This window comes from Ipomoea triloba, chromosome 14 (assembly GCF_003576645.1).
Source record: "Ipomoea triloba cultivar NCNSP0323 chromosome 14, ASM357664v1".
NCBI classification, from domain to species: Eukaryota; Viridiplantae; Streptophyta; class Magnoliopsida; order Solanales; family Convolvulaceae; genus Ipomoea; species Ipomoea triloba.
This window is the reverse complement of record NC_044929.1, coordinates 445,782-463,788: the sequence shown is the minus strand read 5'-3', so window position 1 is coordinate 463,788 and position 18,007 is coordinate 445,782. Positions and strand designations below refer to the sequence as shown.

The window sequence follows — 18,007 nt, the reverse complement described above, 5'->3', positions numbered from 1 at the left end:
TATGGAATGGCTTTACATTTCATTAAACCTTGTTGTACTTGTTTCTAATGTTTATTAATGAAGGTTTATTATTATCAAAAAAAAAAAGTCTTAATATTTAAATACAAATTTCATCCTAAATTGTTGTATGATATAGCTAGACTCTACCATAAGCTAAAATTACTATATTTATTTTACGTTTTTATTGTATGATTGCATAACTACTTTTAAAAAATAGAATGATTATAATAGTACAAGTTGAGAGGTGGGTGGGGGGCATATATAATAATCTTTGGGCATTTGACTTGAAGCAAAAGCATAAACTAAAATAAATATTGACATCATGAAAAGGTCGGTTCTCTAAATTTTTAAGACAATCTAGAAAGATGATTCCATTTTTTTTGAGTGGCAAGAGAAATTCGCAACCACCATCCAAGAATATGGACTAGGTAAACTCCTTCTTGTGGCTCTAGTCGATAAAGGACTAAAGGAAATTAACTAGCCTAGATTATCCATAGCTGATCGACCCAAACCAAGGAGGTTAATAAACCACTCTCGTTGGGAGTCGAACTTGTACTATCGTGATTATGTGATTATGAAGTCAACAACTTGACTAGCTTGGTTGTGGTTGAGGTTGCTCCCAAATTTATTTTCTTTATTCCCCATGAAGTTGCCTATTAGGCTTCTTGATTTGAATCAATGAATTATATGCACCTTACGTTGTTTTACTTCTTTTCAATCATTTGACAATTAGAATTATAAGACATGGTTCACCTTAGAGTATTCATTTGTATAATAATTGTGTATTTCCTCGTAAATCAAAAGATTTTTCTTTATTTACAAGAAAATCTACAACTATTACTTAAAAGAATAATCTAAATGAAGCGCGCGCGCTTTATGATCTTAGTTGACTACAACCGAAACAGTTGAAGTTGCCCTCTAACTTTACTTTCTAAAAGCCGTAAAGAAATGAATGAATGGAATCAGAGGAATTATTTTTAATACTCCATAATATAATTCCTTTTTCCATTTCTATTGTCTTATTAATTATTTGGTTGTACGTCGCCTCTAAGGCACGAAAGCATTTGGTGGTTTGATCATGGACGGCGACGCATTCTTATAGATAAGTTGGTAACTTTGGTCCTCTACCATAATATAATTGGATATTCCTATACTCTTATTCTATGACCAATGAGTAAATGACCAAGTTGTTAATATTTTACATTTAATCCCTAAAAAGTCAAATAATTCTAAGAAAGTTCTTCATTTTCTATCTGCCAAATAATTGAGCGTAAAAATCTTGACATAACTTTTTCATTGTCGAGAGTAAAAATCTTGACATAACTTCTTTGTTATCTATCCGCCACACAGTCAAGAGTAAAAATCTTGACATAGCTATATTCATCTCAATGACATTTTTTAGTACTATTAGCTCTGTTATATGTAGTATCTGTTCATACATACTTTTTCAACCTACCGAAGCACAAGAGTCAATATCCCCACACTGAAATTCAGACCTAAGATCTCTCATTTGAGTCTCTCATTCGAGAAGCCAGAGCCGCTCGACCACGAGGCCTTTGGCCATCTAAATGACATTATTCACAAGAGTGATATAAATATTTATTCCAAAGATTTAGTTGAAACTTACATAAAATTAGGGTTACAATTTGCCAATTGGACAAGGATAGGAAAGAACTAAATTCCCTGAAAAGAGGATGCAATATCAATGTTGTATTCTTCAATGATTCCATTCTAAGTCGGCCAAATGACAGAACAAGGAATCATAGAAGATCAAAGGTATGACACTATCAAAAGTTGTTCAATATGAGACAAGACTTGCATTATAGTACAACAAAAGAGTTGGCTAAAGAATACTCAAAATGGATTGGCCATAGTTGCAAAGATTCATATGTGAAAAGCTCTTCTAGAAGGGGAGATTGATACCTAGCTTTGGGCAGTGGCAGATTCCTTTGAGAGGAGCAACTTCACCCTCCTCGTAAGATCCCGCATAACGTCTATGATGACGGACTTCTTCTGGATTCTGAACCGAATGGCCAAATCAGCCGTAGCAGACACGTTTTGTTTCAACAAGGCCTCGTCCTCCATGATCTTAGTCGGGAAGTGCCCGAGGGCAATCACGCACAAGGCAGTGACAGTGCGGAGTGCAGCTACTTCGTTTGCTGTTCCAAGCGGTGGTTCAACCGACAATGACTTAAGCGTGTCGATGCTGTGGTTTTGAACCGACTCCATGTCATTCGATAGCAAAGCTCGTAATGCAGCCATCAAACGGCCCTCTACAAGCTCGGGACCTCCTAGCGTTACCTATTTTAGGAAGTCATCAAATTAAGTCTGTTTTTTTCAGTACTGACTCTGTTACAATATAGTATCTGTCCATAACTACTTTCTCAACTTATTGAAGCACAAAGAATCAACATGCCTCCATTGAGGCTCAAACCCACCCCCTTTCATATAAGGGTCAACCAGGTGCCACTAGACCACAAGGTCTTTGGCCACAAGGTCAAATTAAGTCTGTTGATATCGCGGTTTCAACATAGCAATAACCCAAAAATTAGAGAACATATTCAGTAAAGAGGAAATAGCCAAATAGGTTTACCTTTAGATCAGGATTTTCGCCATCGAGATTTAGCTGGGACAAAACCTCTCGCTGCCAAGGAGCGGGTGAAGAGAAGTTCGGGGATGCGACTCCAGCAGCCATACTTGCAGCATCGAGAAGAGCGGCATCGTACCTGAGTTCAATGCAGTCATAGGGATTGGAGGGTACGACAAATCCGTAATCAAGAAGAAAAAGATCATTATTTAGACAGCCATAGTTAAGTTCTAATGCATCGCTTTGTTTTATATGTTCTGCGGCAATCACCTGGCAAGCCAAAAACGATAAAAGAAAATACGTACTTAAAAAGAGAAACAAACATAAAAATTGGATGGATGATTAAAACTTTTGCAAGGGATTCTCTTTAGTACCTTTACGAGCACTTTTCCGTCACCTGCTTCACGTTCCTGTACAATTTCAGCATTTGGATGGAAGCTGTGATTACACATATCAATTAGCGGAAGCATCATTGGAACATCGTTATGGGTCCCATCCAGACGTTTGCCGCCATACAAGCGGAATGCACGAGATGAAACAGCTGACATTGCCCATCCAAGTGCTGATGAATCCACGCCTTGGCCTTCGAAAGGATGGTTATCACGTTTTACGTTACTGAGTTCATGTACTACTATTTTCTCAAATTCCAGAAGAAACCGGCATCTCTTGTTTACCTGGCGCAATTAAAATTTCAGCACAATCACGAGTCAAAAATATCAAGTACCACAAACCAAACACGAAGGAGCATTGGATTGTATTGAAATATTATTAGCCAAGTACCAAGCATAGGAGCAAGTAGAAACTGTTCTTCTTATCTTTAGGCCTAACCTAACATGCATAAATGAGTATGCAGCCTGTTGGGTTCACGAAAAACAGAAGGAATGGAATTTCAATTCCACTGTTTTGTTTGCTCAAACAACCTAGAAATAAGATTGCACATATTTTGCTCGTTTGATGGTTCGATTGCACACTTTTCAAGTTCAGTGACCCAATTGCGCAAAAGCGATAAGTTCAGTGACCTATTTGACACTGGAAGTCGAGAAAGTACCTGATAAAGAAGCGGGGCATATTGCAGGTTCTTTATATCTTCTCCAGGAAAGAAAATAGGAACGCTATACTTTTCCGGAAGATTGCTGATGTATGGCCACCAAAAAGAACCTTTTCTTGATCTTTCTTGCAGGAGCTTCAAACCCAATTTCATAGCCCATAGCTCCTCTGCCAAATGCTTTACTTCTTATATTCAAAACTCAAAAGCCTATTTGTGAAGAACTCAGTTACCAACCTATACTCAAAAATTATAACCTATGTACTAACAAATAACAAACAGGTTTTCAATCCCATAAAAAGAGTAAGAAAGTGATGATGCCAAACAACACAATACTGACACTAAGTCACTAAAGGAATGATTTTATGAAGACTGACCGTTATAATCTAATATTAGGCCAAGGTTACTTACCACGAACAATCGGGTAAACTCAAAGTGGACCAAACAAGCTTTGATATCATATGATCGGCCAAGGTTACTTACCACAGACAACTAGGTGAACTCAAAGTGGACCAAACAAGCTCCTTATACCATGTTACAGAATATAATCTAATATTAGGCCAAAGTTACCACGGACAACCGGGTTAACTCAAAGTGAACCAAACAAGCTTGGATACCCTATGCCAATGACCTTGTGGTCTAGTGGCACGAAGTGGCTCTTCCAAATGGGAGGTCATGGGTTCGAACGTCAGTGAGTAGGTTTTGAAAGTAGCTATGAACAGATACTACAGTGTAACCGTGTCACTGAGTCAGTAATACTAAAAAAAAGAGTTATTCAATTGGGCTGTAATACACATACCAAACCACACTAAAGACGGAATCCAATCAATTAGCTAGTGCATATATTCTATTTCTTTTATACCATCTATCTTACATTATATCAATTTCTCTATCCATTCATACACTACAGCACACAGAAGAATGTCTCCTTTTTCTTTTATAGTAAATATACAATTCAATATCAAAACTAAAAATTGATATAACTGACACACAATTAGATATAAAAAAACAAAATTTTACTTTAAAAAATAAATAAAATGAAAGAAAAAGATACCAGGGACTTGTAGAGCCAGTTTGGCCATGGGAGAATCAGCTCCGACCGGACCAAATTGCAGCGGGAGGTGCTCCGGGAGGGCAATGAGGTCAGAGCCTTTGGGGATATCATCAGAAGCAACCACGCCGAGGCCATAGGGCTCTGAGATTGCGATCTTCACCGACGGGTGCACGAACCCACCTTCTCTCTTCACCCATTTGATGAGGTCCGGCGGCTGCGGGTCCAGCCTCGAAGAATAGAGGGCGGCGGAGACGGCGGCGCAGGATAGAGGGCGGAGGTGTGTGAGCGAGGTAGCCATTAGCGTCATCTTCGTCGGCATTCTTTAACTCAGAGTCGGCATCAGCCTCTGTGCGCTGTGGAGAATTTTGATAAGCCTAAACAAAATATTGGGCTTTCCGGTAGAGAAAGGTCACATGTTTGGGCCAACAAAATTAATCCACAACTACAAAGAAAATTAGAAATTTGAACCCAATCTCACAGATATCGACACGAGTTTATCTTGCAAGGTGGACTCATAAAAATTTGCATACTGACATTTAGTATATAAATTATGTATTTTGGACCCGAGTTCATCTTGTAAGGTGACTGAAGTCCACAAAATAATTTGTCGGTAGATTCTTTTTTGGGCGATGAGGCAAACCTGCTACTTAAGGGGTGACTAAACTTAGCACTAGCATACTAACTCGTAAATCGTAAAACACACTTTATGTGTAAGAAGTTCGATTGAGAAAATGTTAGAAATAATTGAGTTTGTGATCTTCAGCTATGAGAATCATGCATAACCCATTGGGATCATCCCTTTTTGTGGCAATCTCGTAGCATTTAAATGGTATGAGAAGATGTTGAAGCACAAAGAGTTAAAGTTGAGGCTTAAGCCCACTCCCATCAACCATGTGGGAGTGTAAATCAGGACAGCGGGTACCACTAGACCACAAGGTCTTTGACAAATACTCATACATTTTAGTTTTATCATTATTCAAAAATATTTTAGTGGGTGCAAACAAAAAAAATCAGAATTTAATTAAATGCATTAGTCCATGATTGATAACAACTTCAATCCCAACCCCTCAAAATAATAATAATAATAATAATAATAATAATCTTGTGTGAGACGGTCTAATTTAAGACCTGCAATATTATTTAGTTAAAATTTAATTTAATAATTTTCTATGCGTTCATAACAAAATTATATTTTAACTAAAAAATAGAACTGTTTTATGGTGAAATGGTCCCACACAAAATTTATTCTAATAATAATATATTCAAGACATTAAGTAATAGAAAAACTCTAATATCTTCCATCTTTATGTTTTTAACAAGCAATGCCAAAATGAAATAGGGTTATTTTCAATGTTTAAGCTAATGCATTCCTACCAAGAAATTGAAGTTTGATCTTCTTGAGTGCAACCAAAACATCTTTCATGCTAATCCTTTCTTCAGGTGCATCTTCACAGCATAATAGAAGTAACACATTCTACATACTTGGTGGATATTTCAATTTGATCTTGAGGCAATAAATTCAAGTCTATGACTTGAGCTATTGCATTTGGTAGTAGTGAAGACTCTACCAAGCGCTTTAAGGTTGAATCCCCAGAGAAAATGTTATCACTTGGTTTCATCCTCGTGAATGTCTCCATTAACACAACACCATAACTGTAAACGTCACTCCGAATTGATACCAGCCCTTGAGATCCGTATTCTATAAAATCAGAAGTGAATAAGATATAATATCCATTCATTACTAAAAAAAAGAAAGATTAAAGATGATAATATATATGATTAAATAAGTATCAACAAGATATTGAAATTTGAGATCACCTGGAGCAATATACCCAAATGTAGTCAAGGTCTTCGTATGTGCCATGCTTTGCTCATCATCTAGGAACTTGGCTATCCCAAAATCACTTACATGACCAACCATTTCTTCATTTAGCAAAATATTGCTGGGTTTCAAATCACAATGAACGACTGGTACAAAATAATCATGGTGAAGATACTCCAATGCTGATGCCACATGTATCATTATATCCAGTCTTTGACGTATATCCAAGAAATTTTCATTTGAGTGAAGCCAATTATCTAGACTTCCATTAGGCATGTAATCGAACACCAAAGCCTTGAAGTCTAAATTTGAGCAACTATTGATTACTCGGGCAAAGTTCCGATGTCGTAGGTTACGCATTACTTCACATTCTACATCATAACTCTTGAGTCCACCTTGTATTTCCATGTCAAACACCTTAATAGCACAAGAAGTCCCACTTGACAATATTCCTTTGTAAACAGAACTAAAGCTGCCTTTCCCAAGCAAGTTGCTATCACTTAAACCATGTGTCATGCGTTGCAAATCATAGTATGAAATCCTTGGGGGGATGCACCGTGGTGGTAGATCAATTTCTAATGATTTGTTGGTTCTCTTCTTTCTTCTTTCAAATACAATAATCACAACAACTGCCATTGTTGAAATTGATAGAAAAGCAAATACACTAATAAAAATGTATTTTCTCTTTACTTTATTATGATGAGTTGTGGTGCATTGATGAAACCATGGGGTTCCACATAACGCTTGGTTTGACATAAAAGATTGGTTGGTGAAGTTTGCAAAAGGGCCTCCACTAGGAACTTCTCCACTTAGCTTGTTGTATGAAACATTGAAATGCTTGAGATGCAAAAGCTTTTCAAATGATTTTGGAATTTCACCAAGTAAATTGTTAAGTGATAGATCCAATTCTTCTAAGTTTAACATGTTATCAAGTGACTTTGGAATCAAACCTTGCAAACGATTGTGTGCCAAAGAAAGATTTTGCAGCATCTGCAACGCTCCGAGTGTGCTAGGGATATTGCCCTTAATTTGATTTGCTGATAGATCCATGAGGATGAGGGATTTCAAGTTTCCAATTTCAAAAGACAATGAACCATTTATTGAGTTGGAAGACAAATTCAATTCCAATAGATCTTTGAGACTCCATAAACTTGCAGGTATCGTGGAAGTCAAGTTGTTTGAGTTAAGATAAAAGTATCTTAACGAAGTAATATTCCCAAGACAATCAGGAATTTTTCCACTAAGTCTATGTTTTGCCAAATCCAACTCGCCCAAATTGAGGAGGTGACAAAGCTCAACTGGAATTGATCCTTGCAACTTGTTACTTCAAAGACCTAATATCTGAACCTTTGATAGCCTCTTCATGCTTGTAGGAATAAATCCTCCCAAGTTGTTGGCCTCTAAATGTAAAAATTGTATGTTGCTCAAATTTCTAATTTCTGGTGGTATAGTTCCCATTGTCCCACAATCTCCCATCACAAGAAATTCAAGTTCACTTGAAAAATTTCCTATAGAAGATGGAAGAATTCCATTTAGATAATTTCCACTAAAGAACATTTTTCTTAACTTCCTGTATTTTGTTAGGGAACTAATAAAACTCAGCTCTTTATCAAATCGTGATGACGAGCTATGCAAATTGTTGTATTCTAGATTCAGCCACCCCAACGATCTTAGATCACCGAGAAAACTTGGAATGAAACCCATAAATTCATTTATCAGACATGTCTAGAAATTCAAGTTTAGATGCATTCACAAGAAATGGCGGTATATTCCCACTCAGGCTATTACCACCCATAAATATTGCTATTAGATTTGGTACACTCATCATCACACTTGATGGTATCTTCCCAGACAAGTTATTATCTTGAAGTGACATCATGTATAGCCTTGAAATGTTGAATACTCTTGATGGGATGGAACCTATTAAGTTGTTTACACTTAAATCTAGCAGCTGCAAATTGCTAAGGTCACCCATTTCTAGCGGTATTATCCCTGTAGAGGTTTGGAACCTATTAAGTTGTTTACACTTATCATGGGACATATAAATGATATAATACTTTTCATGAGAAATATAATACGTTTTGTGCAAAATTGTAATATATTTTTCAATCAAAAAATAGTTAATGTTTTTCTTTTTCAGTGAAAATATTGTCAATCAAAGAGTAATACTTTTGAAGGAATAAGTAATACTTACAAACTAATATGTAGTGTGATAACATAGTACTGTCAAAGCGGGCCGGCCCGTCCCACCGTGGGCCTAATTTCTAACGGGTTTTTGGGGGCTGGCCCATTACGCCCGCGGGCTAGGGTTCACGCAACCCTAACCCGCCCCACGCGGGTTGGCGGGCCCCGCGAGCTTTTTAAAAAATTATTTTTATTAAATTTTTTAATATAAATAATATAATTAAATATAATAATATAAATATGTATATAATTAATTATATATAAAAACTTAGTGTACACTAAGATTATATATATAAATAATTTATTTTTTTTAAAAAGGGTTTGGCCCGCAGCCCGCACGGGCTAAACCACGCGGGCCACGGGCCACTTATTTAGTAGCCATAACCCGTCCTACCGTGATTTTGGCCCAGTTTGACAGTACTATGATGACACAATTTATTATCACTAAAAATATTGAAAAAGTATATAATATATAATAATCAACGTTACTCACCAAACAAGTTGGCATTCGCTACGGAAAGAGTCTCCAATTGCCGAAGATTCCCTATTCTGTCAGGAATTTCTCCTGCATATATATCATCAACCTTAAATATTACGCACAGTACTTGACTTCAACTCTGAATGCAATAATGTGAAATCAGTATAAACTTCCTTCGTACCCATCAAATTGTTGAAATCCAGAAATAAGTTTTGAAGGGAGGTTGAGTTCCCAAAACTTCTGGGAATTGGACCCTCCAGCTTATTGAATGACAAGGCAAGATCTAAGAGCCATGAACATCCACTGATATTTGAAGGAAATATTTTTCCCTTCAACTGATTGTGGGATAGATAAATCCCAGAAATTGAAGGTAGATGAGAGCAGATATCCAGTGGAATGTGTCCAGATATGGAGTTGTAACCCAAATCCAAACGTTGCAGCATTGAGAAGTTAAGCACGCAGGGTGGGAAAGAGCCAGAGAGTCCATTAGAGCGCAGGAAGAAATGCTTCATCTTGCGTAGACTACTGTACTCATTTGGAATGTTTCCGGCGATAGCGCCATTTTCATGTAGATAAAAGTACTGTAGCTCAGTTAAGTTTGATAATGAAACAGGAAGGGCACCTGAGAATCTGCAGCCATAGAGGCCCAGGTATGTGAGCTTCTTCAAGGACCCCAACCACGCCGGAATGTTGCCGACGAAGTTGTTGTAGCCGGCATTCAGGTATTTCAGGCGTCGCAGATTAGACAGCCCCTCCGGGAGATGACCGGAGAAGCTATTGTTTAGGAGGTTGAGTTTAACTAGGAAGGAGAGGTTCCCTATTTGGGAGGGCAGGGAGCCGGCGAGGCCTTTGAAGGAGAGGTCAAGGGCGAAGACTCTTTTATGACGACGATTACAGAAAACTCCGATCCAGTCACAAACGGGAGTGGCGGTGGACCAGTTGGACAAGATGTTGTTAGGGTCGGTGGTGATATGGGATTTAATGGCAAGAAGGGCAGACTGGTCGGTGGTGATATTGGTGGAGGAACAACCAAAATTTGGAAGCTGCAGGAGTAGGAGGAGGAAGAATGCATAATGTAAATTGAAATGTCGTAGTATTAAATTCATGATTGATAGTATTAACGTGTTTGTGTCTTTGTGATTGACATGCATGTAGATGCAAAGCAAGTATTTATAGCTGAGGTTCTCCATTCAAACCAAATGACACGTTAAATTAATTAAACTAAAGTAATTTGACTCATATATATTTTATATTCAATTAGAATGAATTATACACCTATGGAAGTTATGTTTTTCCTCTTTTGTTGTGTAACATGGAGCGGGTCGGGTTGAGGAGGCAGTACTATTACGGTACGGTGAAGGGGTAAGTTAGTACATGTACCTTTTAGGATTACATGTAAATATGGTTGACAGGGAATATATCTCGATATACGAACCTACGCGTACTAAACATCTGATCAAATAATCTAACTCCCCGCACAGTGAGGATCCTTTCCCGACCTGCTCCGACCCAACCTAGAGCATTGTGTCCCTTATTAGCTTAATAATAAGCTCCTGCTCTTACTCTTTCGTGTCCCGAGCGTAGGAGATAAGCCCTTAAAGACGATGTACATTGACAGTAACACTTTGATCGGGTCCAAGAGCCACTTGTTGTTCAGGTGAATCTACACGTGAACACATTTCTTTAGACCTTTGGTCTGCCGAGTGCATGAAGGACATGTGGTGTACATGTCAGCCTCCCAACATGTGTCCCCTTCAACCTCCAACCCTTGGTCTAGCTTGTTTTCCCAAGCCACTATACCCGCAATATACAATAACATATACAAAGTATGAATACCCGAGAGTATTTACTCCATCAATGGTGTTTGTAATTGTGGATGTTCTACATCACCTTGTTCCACCTGACTAAGCACTTCGCGAGCTTTGAAGAGGGCACCACCAAGAACTAGTCCCAGGGCCGAAAACCTAAGGCTGTGGCTAATTGGCCAAGAACATTTACATCTTGACTACACCTGTCTCACAAGAGACGACTCACCATTTTAGTAAATAAAGATATCATATGAATGCCTTTTTTATTTTCCTATTAGATGTTTATAATTCTATTATTCAAGGGACCAAAAGTGCAACATTTTTGTAAAGTTAGTCTAAATCCAAAAATAAAAATAAAAAAAACCCATGGATAAATATAATGTAATATTAGACATATTCTTCTAATTATGACTATTATCTTTGATATAAGTTTACAATTAAAGGGTCCCTCAATACTCCTATTTTGAAAATATGTGGAGAAGATAAATCGTATATGATAGGGAATATAAGAGTACGACCGGACGTATACGAACGTGATTGGTCGGAATTAACCATCTCCAAGTTAACCCCATTTCCTAAACAGGGTTCATGTGCTGAACAAGTGTCCAGTAAACTCAACTTCAACCCACGTCGATTAACCGTCGCTATTGATTGGACTTGATTGGGAAGTCCATTAACATGCCTGATCGTTTAGCCTTTTGGCCCACAACTAATTCAAAGATACTCCCTAGACAGGACGCTCACCCATATCACATCTCATCATCTTTTCAGTTTCTAGAGGGGGGATCTTTAGCTTTTTTCTCACTTTAGACACTTCAAACCCACCCTATTTTTGTTTACCGATCTCATAACTTACCAGAGTAGTCATGTTCATCTGGGTTCAGACACTCTAGACTACGAAACTATTAACCCAACTGTATACCTTAACATTTGTTACATTAGCATCATATATATCTTAATTGATCTACAAACTCTACCTTAATTATTTGTACACTAGTATCAACAATAACGTAACGACAAATTAAGCGTAGTTAAGGGTCACACTTGTGTGAGACCGTCTCACGAATTCTTATTTGTGAGACGGGTAAGGGTCGGGTAAAAGCATCATGCAAATGTCATACTTATATGCTCAAATATAACACTAATCAAGAATACAATTTTTGTTACTTATAAGAGAAAAAGTAATACATTTTTCATAATAAGTAATGTTGACAAGTGCCCCTTATTTATAAGGGCAAATATAATACTTTTGAGGAAAAAAATTAATACTTTTAAATCGAAATGTAAAAGTATTGTATTTTCCCTTAAAAGTATTACATTTACCCTTATAAGTAACAAAAATTTTATTCCTGATTAGTATTACATTTGAGCATATAAGTATGACATTTGTGCATATAAGTGTTACATTTACATCTTGACCCGATCCGATCCGATCCGTCTCATGGTGAGACGGTCTCACACAAGTTTTTGTCCGTAGTCAAGTATAGAAGTTTTTGAAAAAGTGTGTGCTCTCTTTTAATGGTCAAATGCGGAAAAACGAAAAAGCATTGCACCTCAGTAAGGGGTTAACATTAATTTCAAACCAAAAATATATTTTATTGGTCAACACCGGAAAAAGCATTGCCCCTCATTAAGGACATAACATTAATTCCAAGTCAAAAATATATTCTACTGATCAATACCAGAAAAAGCATTGCCCCTTTGTAAGGGCTTAACATTAAATTCCAAACTAAGCGAAGCATCTTGTACTCAGATGGCAGAGTAGTGGCTCTCTCATATGAGAGGTCATGAGTTTGAGCCTCAGTGGAGACGATACTGACTCTTTGTGTTCCAATAGATTGAGAAAATTTGTTTGAACAATATAATAGAGTTAGTTGTATTTGAAAATTAAAAATATATTTTACCTTCTTGAGGGGCCAACATAATTTCCCCATTGAAAATAGCGTAGCCCCAGTAAGAAGGCATTGCGCAATACATTTTTTAATTTTAAGCAAGTGCAAATTCTTTAGAAGAACTAGGGGGAAAGAAAAAAACAAAGTGAAAAATTGGAAAAGAAATACGGAGTAACTTTTAAATTTGCTTAAGAAAATTAAATAGTCCTTAATAGCACAATACTAACTACTACTCTCTCTATGTCACCTTATTTGTCATACATACATTTCTTTTTGGTCTGTCTCACAATAATGTCTACATTTTTATAATAATCAAAACTGACATTTTACTTTAGACAACTTACCATTTATATATCCGGACTTTTTACTTTACCCAAGTTACAATTTATATATCCTTTTTTTTTTCTAGATGCAATGGGTCCAAATTCTCTCATTTATTTTTCTTAAAATGCATGTCAAATAGAGCGATTATTGTCCTTGTCCACAAAAGACAAAATTTTCTCATGCCAGGACTCAATCACTTGTCCTTACACACAATCTACAATCTACCACTTAAGAAGAGTAAAAATCACATCATTTATAACATTGATAGGGCCATGGGGGCCATGTGGGCAGTAAAATAGTGAGATATATAGAAGATGAGACACGTGTATGGCTAATGTGAGGGGCTAGTGAAGATGGTACACTTGTCAGTGAATGAAGAAGGTATAGACACGATCGAAAGGGCCTCATCATGTCATCTTGAGACATCACCCCTTGGTTCATTATTACTTCATTTCTAGCTAGCTTAATCGTGTCTTGTGTCCTAAATTTATAGGCACATACTAGAATTTGATTCCTAGCAACTACAATATTATTTCTAGCCCATTACTTGGAATATAACCTTTATTATTCTTTGGGCTGTCAGTTTGGGTCGTTATCTTAGGCATTATGTATATTCTTTTGGGCTTAGCACCCTGAGAAATAAAGTTATTATTTTTCTAACTTCCACTTTGTATATCTATACCAGATTTATAATAGGTTTAGTTCCCGCAAAACTAACATTGGCACCGTCTCTGGGGATTGCTAATTAAGAAACCCACGTGTTCCTAGCTAGTTTCTACCTGTTTTACCCTACACAAAAATCCTGATTCGATTCCTAGCAATTACAGTATTATGTTTAGCCCATTACTTTGGATTGTTATCTCGGACATTGTGTATACCATTTTGTATTATTTTTCGACCCCATTTTGTATATTTGTACCCATTTTATGATGGATCCGGTTCCTGATCAAGTATAATGCACAATAATTTTGGATTGAAAAAAAGACATAAAATATGAGGTATAATTTTTTCTCGCTTTTTATATGTAAGTTAGATATTAGTTTTTTTTTTTTGGTAAATCCATCGGGCCGGGTCCGTGTAACAGTCCGGGGCTAGCTCAGGGGCAATCATCACTTGTGGGAATCGAACCCGAATTCTCTCGAAATTCTTCCCCACAAAAAGAGCTCACTTGTAACTTGAGTTACTCCATTGGGTTAAGTTAGATATTAGTTAATTTAAGAAGAAAATGTGTTTTAATGTTTCAATTATACAACTTTCGCTATTTTAGTTTATATGTTTCAGTTGTTGCATAATGTACTTCTACCCCTAAAAAAATGTAAATTTCATTGCTTGAGCAATACAACTGTGAACTTTCAATACTATTTAACTAGCATATTACTAATGAAGGTAATGCTCAAGCGGAAATCCAATAGGGTAGCTCAAGTGGCAAGTGAGCTCTCTTTGTAGGAAAGAATTTTGGGAAAACCGGGGTTCAATTTTCACAAGTGATGATTTTCCCTGGGCGCCTTCCGGAGTGAACGTGGGTGTACCTGGATTGTTAAACGGAAAAAAAATGCTCAAGCGACTAATATTGTAAATTTGTTATTATTATTATTATTATCGCTGTCGTCGTTGTAATAATATTAAAATTGTACCGATAATTGGAAAACTAAAAATTTATTTTTGTTTTAGTACTATTGACTACTATATGTTCAATATACTTTTTCTATTTGTTATAGTTTAAAGAGTCAATAAATCAATAAATCACCACTCCATCACTAAGATTCGATTCTATGATATTCCTTGTAAGAAGGAGAGCCATAAAAGCACTAACTAAGCACAAGGTGTTTGACCCTTTTTTTCTTCTTAATTTGAGCAAATTAATATATAAAATACGGAGTAAAAATTAAATTTAATTAAATATTGTTAATGTTTTATATTATTATTCTTAATAAAAATTATATTATATTCTAAGTTACTACTCTAAAAATGACACGTGTACAATCTAGAATGATCGATCAAACGCCACGTTTAATGCCACAAATCAAAGATTCAAGGGGTTCACGGGCTCAACATAGCCAACCGTGGTCCCCTAGTTCACGAGCTATAGGATTAAGCCCAGCTTGGAATTATTGTTTAATTTGATGACACGACAAAAAATGCTGATCTCTGTCTCATGCTACATTTTGCTAAACACCACCAATTTATAAGACCAAAGTATCACAACCATAGAAAAATGGGACATTGATTAGATTATATTGTCCCACAATATATCAACGTAAGGTGAAAAATGTAATGGCACAATATATATATATATATATTTTTATACATTAGACATCATCTTAGTTTACCTTAGACTAATCTTAAGTTTTCAAAGTTATTGTACAGTAGTTGATCACTAGAGGAAGTAAATTGCAAGTCGTCTCGTCAATCTCCATGTTCTCACCCCTAACCTACATGTACATTCTGCACACAAATGTCTTCATTATTTCCTTTGATCGGTCAAGATTTTTCTGTCACCCCATAGATAGATTCTCAGTGAGATTCGAGCTCCCACATTATCCTGGTAAATATTTCTATTGTCTGAAGTTGATGTACATTCATTAATGTCTACAAAGTTTTTAGTATCAAAACTTAAAATGAGATAGCATTATTTGCAATGTTTGGCAAGTCTTATGTTATTTACCAAAGCTTGGAGAGCATATAAATATGTGGTGAAACAATATTCTTCTAAATGTAGCCATTTCTCTCTCTATATATAGCCATTTCTCAAAGGAACCGGCCGGCATGAGTTGCTCACAGGGATAAAGTCTGAGAAAAAATATCAAGATCAAGCCTCACCAGGTGTAGGAATAACTTCTTAAACGGAGAGGGACTCTTTACATGTAGTACCATGATTTACATCCTTTCAGACGCTCGGTTAGGTCAGATTGGGGAAGAAATGTAGCCATTTCTCTCTCTATATATAGTAGCATTATCTGTCCCTCTTTTCTATCTACTCAAAACTAGAATCCTCCTAAACCAAACATGAAAACCCTCCATTTTCTCCCTCTACTCATTCTCTTCATCACCATCACCCTCACGACAGCATCCCCACCCTCCTCATCATCATCAGCACCACCCCCCATGAAAAACCTAAGCAACGACACAATCTACAGAATCTCCAAAAACCTCTGCTGGAACTGCCTAGGAGAGGCACTACAGTTCCTATTCCGACACAACCTCGTCAGGGCGTCCAAGTGGGAGCCCCCACTCGCGTGGGACCCCCAGCTGGAGACCTACGCCACGTGGTGGGCATCCCAGAGAAAGGCAGACTGTCGCCCCATGCACTCCTTCCCAGAAGGGGATTTCAAGCTGGGAGAGAACATATATTGGGGGAGTGGGTCCACGTGGACCCCGGGAGATGCTGTCAAGGCTTGGGCTGATGAAGAGAAGTATTATGACTATGGTGCAAATAGGTGTGCTGAAGGGGAGGTGTGTGGGCATTACACTCAGATTGTGTGGAGAAAGAGTGTGAGAGTTGGGTGTGCTAGGGTTGTGTGTGATGATGGTGATGTTTTCATGACATGTAATTACTACCCACCTGGGAATTATATTGGTGAGAAGCCATATTAGTGTTATATTTATCTCACATATATATATATATGTACATGTGTGAATTGAATCATATTCGTTACACTTCTGTTTATCATAAATGATTGTATAATATACTACTGAGTATTAAATATTATTGGAATAAGGGTCAGGTTATCGAATTGCGCACGAAACTGCAACTAGGCCACTAAAGCTGATTAAAAAAACTGCAATTGATGAGTCATTGAACAATTGCATCTTAATAGGGATAATTCTCCCGATCTACATATTCTACTCCCGCGCGCTCTACCGTGTTGACTGGTCTTCGCCTCATAACCGACCATTACGGGCTAATTCAAAGGGGCTAAAAGGTCTTTTGCGGGACACGCTAATAGCCCGGATAGATCGGGGCGCCGATCAGCGGAGAAGCTGCTCCCCCGGGAACCCGCACGCACTGGTAGCACGACATTTGGCCCTAAGGTAGTGGGTCGACCTCTAGCCCGGTGCATGCTCACCACGTGTTGGTCATGCCGTAGGTTCGATAGTTGTCCCCTATTCCTCTATAAATACCGTATTTAATGCGGCGAGAAGGACTTTTGGCTTTTTCCTAGCCTCTAGATATTAGTCAAAGAAACCGAGAATCTCTGACCCACTGTCACGTTGACCGGACCCCCTTTGTGTACTTCACATTGTACCCGATCCATTTATCAATAAAAAGTATTTTTTTGTTACACCCCGTATTTTACTCTAACACATCTAAAGTGACCTATTTACCCATTGATTACTGACGTAATGGTTAACGAATTAAAATATTTTTTAAATCCTATTTTAATAATTTTAATTAAACTGTTTACCCTACCCCATCCCTGCCTTCGTCTCCAGGCTATCGGAGATGAAGAACCAATATTTGTCTCTGGCATGGAGACGAAGGTCGTCAAGACAGGGGTGGATTTTTTAAAAAATAATTAAAAATTTTAAATATTTTTTTAAAATTTATTTTTAAATTTTTGAAAGATTGATGTGTAAGTGGATATTAAAAAAAGTCATGTTAATTTAAATAAAATGATGTCATTTTGGATTAAAATCTACGTTATGTATGGTAGGTGGAACCTAACCCATAATATAACGATCTCCACAACACACATTGCCATTTAATTTGGGCCAAATGATTAACTCATTAAATTAATTTGGTAAACAATCTAATTAATTAATTAGCTCAATTGGGCCAAAACTTCAAATAGTAATGAATTCTGGATTAATT

The 18,007-nt window shown here is 37.1% G+C and overlaps 4 protein-coding genes across 4 annotated transcripts; 1 reads left to right on the top strand and 3 right to left on the bottom strand.

Annotated features, from left to right (window-relative positions):
* Positions 1–1,666: 1,666 nt before the first annotated feature.
* LOC116003647 (actin-histidine N-methyltransferase) lies at positions 1,667–5,029 on the bottom strand. Its single transcript, XM_031243548.1, has 5 exons — positions 4,687–5,029; positions 3,636–3,802; positions 2,962–3,261; positions 2,594–2,857; positions 1,667–2,301 (listed from the first exon to the last, which is right to left on the bottom strand). Exons 1-5 carry the CDS (start codon positions 5,003–5,005, stop codon positions 1,924–1,926), a joined length of 1,428 nt encoding a protein of 475 aa, XP_031099408.1. The 5' UTR covers positions 5,006–5,029; the 3' UTR covers positions 1,667–1,923.
* A 1,105-nt stretch (positions 5,030–6,134) lies between these two features.
* LOC116004714 (probable LRR receptor-like serine/threonine-protein kinase At3g47570) lies at positions 6,135–7,144 on the bottom strand. Its single transcript, XM_031244873.1, has 2 exons — positions 6,505–7,144; positions 6,135–6,385 (listed from the first exon to the last, which is right to left on the bottom strand). Exons 1-2 carry the CDS (start codon positions 7,142–7,144, stop codon positions 6,135–6,137), a joined length of 891 nt encoding a protein of 296 aa, XP_031100733.1.
* A 690-nt stretch (positions 7,145–7,834) lies between these two features.
* LOC116004713 (probable LRR receptor-like serine/threonine-protein kinase At3g47570) lies at positions 7,835–10,276 on the bottom strand. Its single transcript, XM_031244872.1, has 4 exons — positions 9,751–10,276; positions 9,352–9,453; positions 9,186–9,257; positions 7,835–8,016 (listed from the first exon to the last, which is right to left on the bottom strand). The coding sequence occupies exons 1-4, from the start codon at positions 10,274–10,276 to the stop codon at positions 7,835–7,837; spliced, it is 882 nt and encodes a 293-aa protein (XP_031100732.1).
* A 5,806-nt stretch (positions 10,277–16,082) lies between these two features.
* On the top strand, positions 16,083–16,881 carry LOC116004939 (pathogenesis-related protein PR-1-like). The gene has a single exon (XM_031245140.1). The coding sequence runs from the start codon at positions 16,201–16,203 to the stop codon at positions 16,786–16,788; it is 588 nt and encodes a 195-aa protein (XP_031101000.1). The 5' UTR covers positions 16,083–16,200; the 3' UTR covers positions 16,789–16,881.
* The last annotated feature ends 1,126 nt before the right edge of the window (positions 16,882–18,007 follow it).